The 15336-nt window shown below is 36.8% G+C and overlaps 1 protein-coding gene across 1 annotated transcript; it reads right to left on the reverse strand.

The window, feature by feature from the left end:
* Positions 1 to 1713: 1713 nt before the first annotated feature.
* On the reverse strand, positions 1714 to 2679 carry LOC139154018 (olfactory receptor 14A16-like). The gene has a single exon (XM_070728445.1). The coding sequence runs from the start codon at positions 2677 to 2679 to the stop codon at positions 1714 to 1716; it is 966 nt and encodes a 321-aa protein (XP_070584546.1).
* Positions 2680 to 15336: the final 12657 nt, after the last annotated feature.

The raw sequence follows: 15336 nt of genomic DNA on the forward strand, positions 1-15336 counted from the left end.
AGCGGTTTTTTTATAGTCCGGCCCTCCAACAGTCTGAGGGACAGTGAACTGGCCCCCTGTGTAAAAAGTTTGGGGACCCCTGCCCTAGACCTTATGTAGTGGCATGTAGTAGTTTTTCAACTTGACCAGCATACTGTCCCATGAAACTGCATGAATAGATTGAGGGGCAAAAAGTGTCTATGCTGTTTCAAATATTGTATTGTATTGCACCATACTATTTTGTCTTATTTAAATGTATATATGCCTTTTTAGTTGTTTTTAAATGTAAATAACTCAATAAAACTATTTTTTTAAAATAAAGCACTACCATTAGATTTCTGTCAACTTTTCCTTAGTTATGGAAGATAAACAGTTTTTATATATTTTAAGTCAAGGGCAATATAATTTAGATTACTTTGGATAGTATGTTAGGTTTTAATTATTGCATAAATTATTTCCTAATTTATGTAATGGGAAAAAAGTGTTGTTGGAAAGACATTTAAAATGCTTCAAAAAGTATCTGCATTCTCCGTTCTACTTACTACAATCTTATTATCATCATAATGGCAAAGCTTAGCTATAGAAGTGATAAAAAACTCAGTTGCTGAGAAAGATGTCACCCCTTTCTCTAATAATTAATGATATGTTTCAGTGTGGCAAAAATGAAACACAATATTCTAACTACAATAGTTGATTAAAACCTTAGTCTAGCCCACATGCCTTAAAATTAGAAATCTTCCCCTGCACACTTGACTCAAGTAGGGTATTTCTTTTTCAAGGAATATAAATCAGAATAAAGCATATAAAGCTTCCCTTCTTATTTCACTGATTTGAAGCATTTTTTGCTGATTGAATCATCTGTTATAAGAACTTAAGTAGAACTGCAGAAGTGACCTTCAGGGTACAGTACAGTCAATCATTCCATTGTTTAAGTTGAAGAGAAACCAATGTTTCATTCATTATGCATTTCATTTCTTCCTCTGGATACTGCAGTATTCAGAGCATTCTTAGAATTTCATTACCTTTACTCCCAATTCTGCCTGCCTGGATTTCTTTAAAAGCACTATAAGTATATAAGTCTACAGTGCTATTGCTATTATTCTCTTTGACAAAGGATTGTACAAACTGATGTTGATGCTTAAGGAAAAAACAAAAACAAATTGATCAATTTGACTAGATCTAGCATTGTCATTTGTCAAACATCATATTTTTAAAACCTATTTTAAAATCTTTCCTCTCTGCCTTTCCCCCCATCCTAAATATACTGTAATATCCTTTAAAATAACTAATGGAGAAGTGTTGTTATGTATTGCATTGCATTGCATTGCATTGCATTGCATTGTTTGTACTGTATTGCATTGTACTGTATTGCATTGTACTGTATTTATAGTATTGTATTGTACGTATTGTATTGAATTGTGTTGCATTGTTTCAATTTTGAACTTGCAACTTGTTGAAGTATGTAAATGTGAACAAAACAGAACAGGCAGGCAGGCAGGCAGGCAAACAAACAAACAAACAAACAAATAAATAAGTAACTTGCCTGACAAAACAAGTTTTCTTCTCTTCTGTCTTCTCCTTTACTTTTTTTTTGTATGTTTAGATTACATATAATTAATATTGAGTTTATTGTCTAAACTATACTGGTTGTGTCTGCAAACAAACAATATATATATTTCAAAATAAACTATTAATTATATAATGTAGGGTGAAGGCTGTTTGGAAAAGAAAATCTTACAATCCCAATAATTTTAGAACAAACCTGGAAAAAGTGTGGAAAATTTGCCTAAGGTTTAAGAACTTGCACAAGGCATTCTGAAACTCTTTATTTCTAATGCTGTAGATGAATGGATTCATCATAGGAGGAAAAATCACATATATTATTGAAAAAACTAAATCTAAATAAGATGAACTATTGCTGGGAGGTTGGGCATAGACAAAGAAAGCAACACAAATGAGCACTGAGACTACAATTAAGTGTGGGAGACAAGTAGAGAGAGCTTTTTGCCTTCCCTGTACAGAAGGGATCTGAAGTACAGCTCTGAAGATCCATACATAACTTATAATGATGAAAATAAAGCATCCCACCCCAAGAGTAGCGCTCATTACAACAAGAATAACCTCCACTAGGTATAAGTCAGAGCAAGAAAGTTTCAGTAGTTTGGGGATTTCACAGAAAAATTGGTCAACTTTATTTGAACAGAAAGTTATTGAAAATGTATTGCTTGTGTGCAATATGGCATAAAGGAAACCAGATATCCACACAATGGCTGCAATTTTAATACAGGTTCTGCTATTCATTATTATTTCGTATTGTAACGGATTGTAAATAGCAACATGACGGTCATGTGCCATTACAGTTAAGAGAGAGATCTCAGATGCATCAAAGAAAAGCAAAAAGAAAACCTGAATGGCACATTCAAAATAAGAAATGAAATTGTTGTTCATGAGTGAGTTGAACATAGATTTGGGTACAATAGATGATATGGAACCAATATCAATAATTGCCAAGTTCATTAAGAAGAAATACATTGGTGTGTGCAGGTGATGATCAACAGCTATTGAAATGATGACAGAAAGATTCCCCAACAGGGTGATCAGGTATACTCCTAGAAACAGGAAGAAATATAAGATCTGTAACCCTTGATCTTCAGAAAATTTCAGAAGCAGGAACCCAGAATCGGAAGTAATATTTGACATCCTGTTCTCTCTGTGGTAAGAAGAGTAAAAAGGGTTAATAATAATAATAAAAGGTTGTTCCAAATAACACAGTGCTCTTAAGTTGAATCATTTAGTTTATGTTAACCAATGAACTAAAAAAATCAAGTTACAATAACAGCTGATATTAAATTAGTTGTAGCTTTTGGATAAAGGAATAGTTTTTAGACACTGTAAATTTCCATTGTAAATGTACTGTATATTACTATAATGTTTTCATATGGGAGATTTCTGAACAGGTTGACAATTGATTAATGTGTCTTTAAAAACAAATTTTAAAATCATCCTTAAAACTCCAAAATTCTTTAAGGGGATTTGAAACATTAATTCATTTGGTGAGTGGTTTCAAGATCAATATAGAACAGACAATATATTAATAAAAACATGAAACTGGAAGATGAAACACAATTGATGAATAAAATTGATTTTAAGATTGAGAAGAAGAGGATTTCCAGTTTGACGTCATGCCAGAGCAGAACAGCCTTTGGAGTCTCTGAGGCTATATCTGTGTTGTATCTGGGCTGTATTTGTATGCTGTCCTGAGTCCTCAGAGAGGGGTGGCATATAAATAGAAAGATAGATAGATAGATAGATAGATAGATGGATGGATGGATGGATGGATGGATGGATGGATGGATAGATAGATAGATAGATAGATAGATAGATAGATAGATAGATAGATAGATAGATAGATAGGTAGATAGATAGATAGATAAATTTTGGTGTTTTGGAAGCCTAAAGGTGATTGCTGGTTTGGAGGGCGGAGTGATTCAAAGGAGAAGAATTCAGAGCTTCTGTGGTGGATAAGCTGGTTTGGAGGGCGGAGTGATTCAAAGGAGAAGAATTCAGAGCTTCTGTGGTTATTCTAGGGAGCGAGAATAACCCCTAGAGCTTATCATGAAGAAAACGGCCTCCATGGCTAGTCCAGAAGCGTGACAGTCCGACTCAGAATAAGGAAGCAAGAGAAGAACAGCCAAGATGAGTGATAGAGATTATAGGAAAGAGAAACATTGAGATGACTTTTCAGTGACTGGTAGAAAGATATAAGATGGTGTGCCCTAATTGCTGGCTATCAGCTGGAGGAGCAAAGACAGAAAGCACCAGGAGACAAAAAAGAGGCAACTGCAAGTGTGAGTAAAAAGAAGGCAGAGAGCCTGCTGAGCTGGCAGAGTTAAGATCTGATAAGGACATTTTTGTTTTGATTGAACTTAAAATGATTGGCAAGAAACCAGGTTTCTTGAAGACACAGTACCAGGTGTACTGCAGAAGATTTGTTCCGGAGAAAGTGAACAGTTTTCCTATGAGTAAGGACTGTTTGGAGTTAAAAATGACATTTTTAGCGGTGGTTGGCCAGTTGAGAAACTTAATGAGACTATCATGCATGGAGCATGAAGATGCAGTGTTTCCTCATTAGACGACAACATGAATAAGAGAAAGCTGAATAATAAGGCAAAAGCAACTCTGACACTGGCAGTGTGTGTGTGTGTGTGTGTGTGTGTGTGTGTGTGTGTGTGTGTGTATATATATATATATATATATATATGTTTTTCTTAAGTCGGATCACCCTGGTATATTTAAGGAACGTCACAGCTCCTTTTTGCCTCTAGGCCCAACCCAGGACCACTACAAGGCAGTTAATATATTTATAGCCGACAACTATATTCTGTATCCAGCTGAAAACATTTTAACATATATATATATATATATATATATATGTGTGTGTGTGTGTGTGTGAATGATGAGGCAGCAGCCATCTCGATCACCGGAACATAGAAACTTTAATAAAACCACTTAGCTTTCGTTAGCGTGCTGCTAACTTCGTCAGAGTATTAAAATGCCGTGGGAGACAAACATCTTTATAAAGCATTACTCAGTCTGCTCATTGCCCGCGTCACGGGGCCACACCCTTCCCTCCCCCCTGCGGTAAGCCTAATTGTGGGCTTAATCCTGCTGGCTGAAGGGAGATCTACCGCTTTTGCTCGTGTTTGTTGCCTTTTTCCCTCCCCAAGGGAGGGGGTGGAATTGTGAGGCTTAATCCTGCTGGCTGTAGGGAGATCTACCGCTTTTACTCGTGTCTGTTGCCTTTTTCCCTCCCCAAGGGAGGGGGTGGAGTTGTGAGGCAATGCTTCGGAGGTGTTTGGTATTCCTTTCTTCCCCCCATTGTCGTTGTTACTTTCTATAGTGGTACATGTCTGCTCTTGCAATTTTTTTACCCATGTCCTCATCCTAGGTCTACACTGTTCTAATCCCCCCTTGTCCTCTATATTATAAAGATGTTTGTCTCCCACGGCATTTTAATACTCTGACGAAGTTAGCAGCACGCTAACGAAAGCTAAGTGGTTTTATTAAAGTTTCTATGTTCCGGTGATCGAGATGGCTGCTGCCTCATCATTCATGTATGTACCTGGAACTCGCATTTTTAGGACTATTCTTGATATATATATATATATATGGCAGAGAATTAACCTCTAAGCTACCATATCCAATCTCTTCAGCTCTGTACCAGGGAAGGGTTACACATTTTTTGTGTCGAATCACCCTGGTATATTGAAAGAACATCACAGCTCCTTTTTTGCCTCTCAGCCTCCGAGTCTTCGGAGAGGGGTGGCATACAAATCCAAGTAATAAATAAATACCCCTACCTATGAACTTAATTTATTCCGTGACCAGGTTCGTCAGTAGAAAAGTTTGTAAGAAAAAGCAATTTTTCCCATAGGAATCAATGTAAAAGGAAATAATGTGTGCAAACCCATCCCAAAACTCACCGTTTGCTTCCCCCCACTTGCTGGCATTGCTGGGATGCTCCACCTCCGGACTTCCATTGCTGGCCAAAGCATCTGTCATTCTGCTGTAGGGGTCCCCCTTTGCTTTCCCCCGCTGGGGGAATGCACTGAATCCCTGCAGCAGAATGACAGGCACTTCAGACGGAGGGCAAGCAAAACAAGGGGGCATCCCTGCAGCAGAATGACAGGTGCTTCGGCCAGCAACAGAAGACCAGAGGTGGAGCATCCCAGCAGCACCGGCAAGTGGGGGAAAGCAAAGGGGGATCCTTGCAGCAGAATGACAGGCGCTTCGTTCAGCAATGGAAGTCTGGAGGCGGAGCATCCCAGCATTGCCGGCAAGTGGGGGGAAGTGAAGGGAAATCCCTGCAGCAGAATGACAGGCACTTTGGCTGGTAACAGAAGTCCAGAGGTGGAGCATCCTAATGGCACAGGTTTGGGTTCATAAGTGGAAAATGGTTCGTAAGAAGAGGTAAAAAAATTCTTAAATACCCAGTTCATATCTTGAAAATTTTATGAGTAGAGGCGTTCATAAGTAGAGGTACCACTGTATTTCAAACAATTATAGGATGGTAATTTGTATAAGCATAACATTAGAAAAGTAATGATAAAAGACAATAGGAGAGTAGGAGAAGGATGGTAGGCACAATCAGCAAAGGGCAGCCATTCACGGCCCCACTGGAATGCTCCGGTGTGGGGGGTGCATGGGTGCATTCATGCATGCACCATTCAGCTTCCTGCACATGCGCAGCATACCATTTTGCAAATCCCCCAGTATTTCCTTGCTTCTGTGCATACGCAGAAGCAAGAAAATACTGAGTGGCTGAACAGATGTGTTCTCCCAGTGGGGTGAAGGGTGGAGGGTGGAAGGACTCAGGTGCTCAGTTAGAAAATTTGCCTGGGAATTGAACAGCAGGTGAAGGTCATGCCTGAGAAATTTCTATGCAGAAAAAGTTCCATGAAGGAAACTTTCCTAACTGATCACCTGAGTCCTTCCACACCCTGCCCTCCACCCTGCTTTGCTTGCTGTTCTCCTCAGCCACAGCTGGAAACCTGTGTTATGCTGCCGGAGCTCAGGGGCCTTGGATTCCACCTTTCCAGCTACTTCTCTGCCCCAGCGGAGATCTTGGCTCAGCTTTGCCCTCCACCTGTAGTGGCGCAGCTGTTGACACCTGCTGCTGGTGGTGGTGAGGCTGTGAGGGAAGGGGGCTCGGCTTGAGCAGAGAAAATTGCCCGTTGCCCACCCCTGGTAAGGGGCTTATGCACACCCCTTACAGACCTTTTATAAAGGGGGAGAGATCAATTGTAGATAATCTACGGTTAAAGGATTTGAGGTTAGGAGTAGAAACCACAGAGTCAGGTAGTGCATTCTAGGCATTGATTACTCTATTGCTGAAGTCATACTTTTTGCAGCCTAGTTTAGAGCAGTTGACTTTTAGTTTAAATCTATTATGTACTCATCTGTTGTTGCAGTTGAAGGTGAAGTAGTCACTAACAGGAAGGACATTTTAGTATATTATTTTATGAACTATAGTTAAATTGGAACGGAGATGACAGAGTTGTAAGTTGTCCAATTGAAGAATTTTTGGTCTAGCAGAGTATGGTATTTTGTTGTGGGAAAAGGAGTAAAGGACTCTTCTTGTGAAATATTTCTGGATTCTCTCAATTGTGTTGATGTCAGATGAGGGTTCCATACAGGTGAGCTGTATTCTAGGATTAGTCTGACAAATGTGTTGTATGCTCTGGTTAGTAGATCAATATTACCAGAGAAGAATCTGCAAAGGTTTTGGTTAACAACATTTAAAGCCTTTTTGGCAATATTGTTACAGTAAGTTCTAGGATTTAGGTCACTGGATATGAGTACTCCAAGGTCTTTGACAGAGTGAGGATCATCAACAAGTTCAATTCCTCCAAGTTTATAATTAGTATTACTCAGTCTTTGATATTATCTTTGGCTGTGAAACATGGCTTAATGCATCCTACCCAGACTCCATTATTACAACGAGGAACTATCTTGTCTCTCGTTGTGACCATGAATCCCGCAGAGGATGCGGGGTCGCTATATTTTACAAAAAATCTCTAAACATAAAAAACATCAAAGTTGCTTCTTACTCTGCTACAGAGCTCCTGACTATGACATCGCACATACAAACAAATTATCAGCACTACTAACGTGGGCTACCCACTGCCCACACCCCATCATCTTCCTTGGTGACCTCAACCTACCACACATCAACTGGACATTAAATGAATGTAGCAAGGAACCTATCCACTCTACTATATATAACACAATCACCAGTCTAGACTTGACCAACTAGTAAGTGACAATGCTAGATTAGATAATTGTCTGAATCTCATCTTCTGCAACAGCAACAGTACAATATATGGTTTACAAATAAAAGAACCTTTTTCCAACAGTGACCACAGCATGATAAACCTCAATCTCAACCTAAGTCACACTAAGATCCACCCAAATAACGTGACTCCGAAATTCAACTTCCAAAAAGCGAAGTACAAACTCATTGATGCCCATCTTTCAACATTAAACTGGCAAACTTTATTCTCTAACTGCAACTCTATGGATGACCTATACAACACATTCTTGCTTGAGATGAAAATAATCATCAGACTTTACATACCATTTGCATCTGCCTCAACCAAGAAAAATAACCTCCCCATCTCAATAAGAAAATTACTTTTAAAAAAATCTCTCTGGCGTAAAAACAAAAAAGGACAAGTAGTAAACTTCAAAAGCCATTATAAAAGCATATGCAAACAAATAAAAGCAGAATGTCTCAACTACCACAGCATACAAGAGGAAAACCTTCTGTGCACCAAATCCAATCGTGCCTTCTACAACTTTGTCAACAACAAACTCAAGGACTCTAGACCTATCCCACCTCTCAAAGGACCCAACAACAAAGAATACCATAATGATTCATCCAAAGTTAACCGTACTGGGACCTACACTCTTCATTCTCTATATCAACGACCTTTGTAATCTCATCACAAACAACTGTGTTCTTTTTGCTAGATGATGTAAAACTCTTCAACATCACTAATAACACAACTACTCTACAAAAAGACCTAGACTCAGTATCTGACTCGTCCAATATATGGCAACTCCAAATCTCAATCAGCAAATGCTCTGTCCTACACATCGGCAAAAAGAATCAGAATTTCAAATACAAACTTAATAAACAAATTATCACAGATAATCCCCACTCGGTCAAGGACCTTGGAATACTAATAACTAAAGATCTAAGTGCCAAAGCCCACTGCAACAACATCGCTAAGAAGGTCTCAAGAGTTTTTAATCTAATCCTATGTAGCTCCTGCTCTTGAAATCTCACACTACTTACCAGAGCGTACAAAACTTTTGCTAGGCCCATCCTAGAATACAGCTCATCTCAGACATTAACACCCTTGAAAATGTTCAAAGAAAATGTTCAAGGGGGATGCAAGATATAGGTTTGTGTTAGTAGTAGGCTATACATGTTATACATATTGTATACTATTGAAATACAAGAGTGAGATATTTCAGAAATTTAAGGAATGGGTAGCAAAGATAAAAAGACAATTTTTGTGTAAAGTTTCTAAATTACAAATGGACAGGGGTGGAGAATTCACTGGCTATAACTTTAAAAGATGGTTAAATGCAAAAGTATTATGCATAGATGACAAATCCTTATTCACCATCAGAGAACGGAATTGTGGAACGTAGCAATGGAATGTTAAATATCCTTAAGGACATGATAACAGATGCTGGTTTGCAGTTAAATTATTGGGGGAAAGCTGTGATGACAGCCAGATATATTTTAAACCAGACATGAAGTTCAAGTGTTAACCAAATGTCTTATTTCAAGTTGTTTAAATCCTAGTTTAGAGCATCTTAAGGATTTTTTAGTCATGTGCTAATGTTTTGATTCCAGAAGAAAGAAGACTTAAAGGGCAACCTAATTGGAGAAGATTAAGGTTTGTAGGATATGACGAGTATTCAAAAGGATATAGATTTTCAATTTCTTATGGTAAAGTTGTCATACCTAGGAGTGCTAACTTTAAAAAGCATAGTGATTGGGATAACATTCATGAAAATACAGAAGTATTTTTAGGCAGTGATCAAACCATGATCTGTCAGAGTAATTCTGAAGTAAGAATTTATTCAACATTACATGAAAGTGTGAAACAGGAGAGTAAAGAGGGAAGTATTTCTGAATAATATAAAGTACAGGTTGAAGATAGTGATAGGCTATTACCCAGAAGATCTAAAAAGATCAAATATTGGTAAACCACCAGAGAGATATGGGTATATACAAAGTGTGTTTGTTTGTAATTTAATGTGGGAACCACAAAGTTACAATGAAATGTTGCAGAGACTACTGGAAGAAGTAAGCAATTGGAAGAAAGCCATGAATGTTGAGTTTGATGTTTTGAAAAAACAAAATGCATTTGAAATTGTAACATTACCCAAGGATCAGAAAGCAATAGGTTCCAGATGGGTTTATAGACTGAAATCTATGCTAAATGGTAGTTTGAAGTACAAAGCTAGATTTGCATATAAATCCAATAGATAGATAGATAGATAGATAGATAGATAGATAGATAGATAGATAGATAGATAGATAGATAGATACACACACACACACACACAAACAAACAAATAGTAGCTCAAGGTTATGTACAAAACTACATGTATATTTTGACAAAACATACTCACCTGCAGCAAAGACTAAATCTATGAGGTTAATATTAACATTAGCACCGAAGAAAGGGTTTAAGATTAAACACTTGGATTTTGAGTGTCCTATTTAAATGCTACATTGTCAGAAGAGGTGTATTTGAAGCCACATCAGGCTTCGAGCTAGATGACACCAGAAAGGTTTATAAATTAAAGAAAGCATTCAGTGAGTTAAAGCAATCTGCTAGAAATTGGAACACATGTTTGAATATAAAATTGTTAAAGATGGGCTTCAAAACAAGTGTAGCAGATGCTTGTGTGTATGCCAAGGATGATAGGGATAAACAAGTCATGAATATTGTGTATGTTGATGACATATGTGTATGTGCGAAGGAAGACCACGTAATCAAAATGGTGTTTGATGATTTGAGTAAGTCATTCATAGTTAAGGACCTAGGATATCTTAAACACTATCTTGTTTGACATAACATAATACTTGTCACTTGTAAATGACAAAGGTGTTATATTAAGCCAAAAGAAAAAGGTCATGGAATTAATAGAGAAAGCAAATTTAAAAGATGCTAAAGCTGTAAAAACTCCAATGGGTGTCAATTTTAACAAGCAAGACAATAATGAAATGTTTGAATATCCAGATTTGTGTAGATCCATTATTGGTAGTCTATTGCACATTGCAAATTATACAAGGCCTGATATATCATATGCTGTAGAAGTATTGAGTAGGAGAGTTACAAAACCTACAATTAGAGAGTGGCAAGGAATTAAATAGATATTGAGATATCTAAAAGGTATTTCTGAGAATGGGTTTAATATTTCACCAAAACAAGGGAATGAACTAAACTGAATAGTTCATTTGCAAGTCTAGAAGACAGAAAATCATGTACTGGTTATGTAATAAAAATGCAAATGTACCAATTGTATGAAATTCCAGAAAGCAGACATCTATAAGTTTGTCAACAGCTGAAGTGGAGTTTGCAGCATTATCCAAAGCATGTTGTGAGTTTTATATCACTTATAGTAGACATGCCCCAGGGTGAATTTTTTTTGGATAAAAATAAAAAACTATCTCGAACAAATTACATCACAAACAATCTCTTTAAAGCTGGAACTTCTCTTATTAGGCATCTTCGGAGAAAAGATGACAAAAGAAAACAGGTATATAATTTTGCATATCTTAACAACGGCCAGAATCATATACACACAAAGTTGGAAAATGCAATCAATTCCATCTATGCTAAACCTCATCAACAAAGTATTAGAGTGTGCAGAACTGATCAAAATGTCATTGGAATTGCAAGATAAGGATGAAATGGAATTTTATAAAACCTGGAACAGGTGGTATAATTGGCTTAACCAAAATAATTATTAAAAATTGTAACAACCACACAATACAAATTAATATAATGCAAAAAGTAATAAAATGCTTACTCTCTATACAGACCAGAAGAAATTGAGTGGCTACATGTAACCTTACAATGTTATTAACTTATAGACTGAGCGGAATAAAAGAATTGTTATTGAACTGATACAAATAAGTAAATGAACAAATAGAAAACAACAAAATATTTTAAGACAGTATAAATACTATCTTAAGTATTTAATAAATACTATTAAATACTTAATAGAAGTGAACAAGGTAAGAAGTATTTTATTTCAAAATATGTATAATCAAACGCCAAATGAAGCTATAAAGCTATGTAAAGACATGTTGAGATGAGAAAATCTAAAACTGTCATTGCTAGGGAGAATTTTCATGCAGTCAATATTTAATTTTCAGTATGGTTTAATTTTTGATCAGTATAGTTTATGGATAGTAACTAGCTTTATCGCAACAATAACTTACAAAGATGCATTTTAGTAGTTCAACATATTTGAAATTAGATGTACCATAATCAGTAAGATTTGGTACACATAAATTGATATTCTTATTTTAGGAACAATGTAATCAAAATCTGCCAAATCATTCAATTTATCAAATGCAGAGTTATTCCTTAGACCAATGTGGCCATGTCTAGATCCATAAATCTGGTAATTCAAACATAAGATCTGATGGAAAAGCAACAACATTATATTTTTATCTTGACCATTATATTGTGATGTGGTGACATGTAAAAAAAAACCCTGACATTTTGCAAGCTTCAAGATATATATATATATAATCCTACACGGGAAGAAACCCGAATATACCAAGACCATCAAAGTCTCAGGTTAGGGAATGGGATGAAGACTAATTATAACAAAGATAATAAATTATAAATGTATCTACTTACCTTACTTGCAACGTTCGCTTAGAATTATTTACAATTCTAGGATAATGTTGGTTTTGGTAACTCGGCTATTCCCTTCTGGTATTTGAAACATTTTTATATGCTTCCTTTGAAATTTGACCCATTATAATATTGCTTCTAATCAATATGGGATTTAAAGGATTTGCTGCATCTGCAGCAGCATCATGTTTGTTTCAGCTTCTTTGACACAACTTCAGTACCCAAGAGTCCATCACAACTAATTCAAAATAGTTCTTCATTAAAAAAAACCCCTTGGTCTATACTTAGTTCTTGTTACTGATAAATTTATTGGATTAAAATATTCAGCGGTCCCTTTGCATCATCCTTTAATTGTTTTCAGTATAATTTCCACATTTATGGTCAGAATTTTTTTAAAAACCTAAAGTTAATGTAGCTATGTATTTTTATACAGTACAATTTAAACTATAAAGATATAATTGGCCTTGACAATCATATTTATTTATTTATTTATTTATTTATTTATTTATTTATTTATTTATTTATTTATTTATTTAATTAGATTTGTATGCCGCCTCTCTCCGTAGACTTGGGGTGGCTCACAGCATACAATTAAACAATTCATGACAAATCTAATAAATTTAAAAAAACATTTAAAAACCCCATTATTAAACCAGACATACACACAGACATACCATACATAAATAGTATAGGCCCAGGGGAGGGGGGAATGCCTCAATTTCCCCATGCCTGATGGCAGAGGTGAGTTTTAAGGAGTTTACGGAAGGCAAGGAGGGTGGGGGCAGTTCTAATCTCCAGGGGGTGCTGGTTCCAGAGAGTCGGGGCTGCCACAGAGAAGGCTCTTTCCCTGGGACCCACCAGATGATATTGTTTAGTCGATGGGACCCAGAGAAGGCCAACTCTGTGGGACCTAATCGGTCGCTGGGATTCATGCAGCAGAAGGCGGTCCCAGAGATATTCTGGTCCGATGCCATGAAGGGCTTTATAGGTCATAACCAACACTTTGAATTGTGATCGGAAATTGATCGGCAACCAATGCAGACTCCGGAGTGTTGGTGTAACATGGGCATACCTAGGGAAGCCCATGATTGCTCCCGCAGCTGCATTCTGCACGATCTGAAGTTTCTGAACACTTTTCAGAGGTAGCCCCATGTAGAGAGCATTACAGTAGTCGAATCTCGAGGTGATGAGGGCATGAGTGACTGTGAGTGAACTGGTGCACCAGGCAGACCTGGGCAAATGTCCCCCTCGCCACAGCTGAAAGATGGTTCTCTAATGTGAGCTGTGGATTGAGGAGGATGTCCAAGTTGCAGACCCTCTCTGAGGGGGTCAATAATCCCCCCCAGGATTATGGATGGACAGATGGAATTGCCCTTGGGAGGCAGGACCCACAGCCACTCCGTCTTATCCAGGTTGAGTTTGAGTCTGTTGACACCCATCCAGATCCCAGCAGCCTCCAGGCACCGGCACATCACTTCCACTGCTTCGTTGACTGGACATGGGGTGGAGATGTACAGCTGAGTATCATCTGCGTACTGATGATACCTCACCCCATGCCTCTGGATGATCTCACCCAATGGCTTCATGTAGATATTAAATAGCAGGGGGGAGAGGACTGACCCCTGAGGTACCCCACAAGGGAGTAATCTTTTGTATATATATTTTTATTTTATTTATATGACTTACAAACATTTAGACATCAAACAATACAACATTAAACATTTACACTTAATATATTTACAAGATTTATTTTTTAACAATTCTATTTACTATACCTTTTTCTTGATTTCCACCCAGTTGTAAATTTTTTCCCACACTTTGTAATAGTCCTTATTTTGTTGATTTTGAATTTCGTATGTTAATTTGCTAAATTTGGCGCAGTCTAATATTTTTTTAATTACCGTTTCTTTGTTTGGAATCTTATCTTGTTTCCAGACTTGTGCATATGCTAATCTTGCAGCAGTAAGTAAGTGATTTATTAAGTAGTAATTTTCTTTGCTATGTTTGCCTCTAATTATGCCTAATAAATACATTTCCGGTTTTATTTCAATTTTATAGCCCAATATTTCTTCCATCCATGCCCTAATTTGAATCCAAAATTTTTTTGCTTCGTTACATTGCCACCATATGTGGTAGTATGTTCCCACTTCTTTTTTACACTTCCAACATTTGTTACTAATGTTTACATTCATTTTGGCTAGGCGTGCTGGCGCATAATGCCATCGGAAGAACATTTTATAAAGATTTTCTTTATATGGTGTTGACAAAGTCATCTTATAATTAACTGACCATAGTTTTTCCCAGTCTTCTAGCTGAATTGCATATCCAAAGTTGGTCATCCAAGATATCATGTTAGGTTTAACAATTTCTTCGATGTTTTCATAGTTTAATAGATAAATATACATTTTGGTTATAAATTTTTTGTCAGATCCTGTCAATATTTTGTCTATTTCATTTTGTTTATTACATATTCCAAATTGTACCAAGTCCCTTTTATATCTGCTTTGAATTTGGTAATATGGAAGCCAATCTATTACTATACCTTCCTCTTTAAGTCTTTCTCTAGTTTTAAGACTTCCTTTAGTATTTAATAGGGCTTCGTAGGTTATTTTTTGTTCTTGGCTTATTATGTTTGGATGAATTTGAGCTTCTAGAGTGGATAACCATCTGGGAATTTCGTTGTAATGTTTTTTCCTGACTTTCCGCCAGTGTGTCAATAGTGTATTTCGAATTTGGTGTTGTTTAAAGTGAGAATGTTTTGAGTGTTCTTTTTCCCACAAATGTGCGTGCCATCCTTCATTTATATCGTGGCCTTCTATTGTTAGAATTCTAGGATTTTCAAGGTTGACCCATTCTTTAATCCATAGTAATTTAGTGGCTTGGTAGTATATTTCTA

This window comes from Erythrolamprus reginae, chromosome Z (assembly GCF_031021105.1).
Source record: "Erythrolamprus reginae isolate rEryReg1 chromosome Z, rEryReg1.hap1, whole genome shotgun sequence".
Classification (NCBI taxonomy): Eukaryota; Metazoa; Chordata; class Lepidosauria; order Squamata; family Dipsadidae; genus Erythrolamprus; species Erythrolamprus reginae.

What these genes read in the sequence shown, in the direction of transcription:
- LOC139154018 (XM_070728445.1), bottom strand. Translation starts at nt 2,679, where the DNA reads ATGTCAAATATTACTTCCGATTCTGGGTTCCTGCTTCTGAAATTTTCT.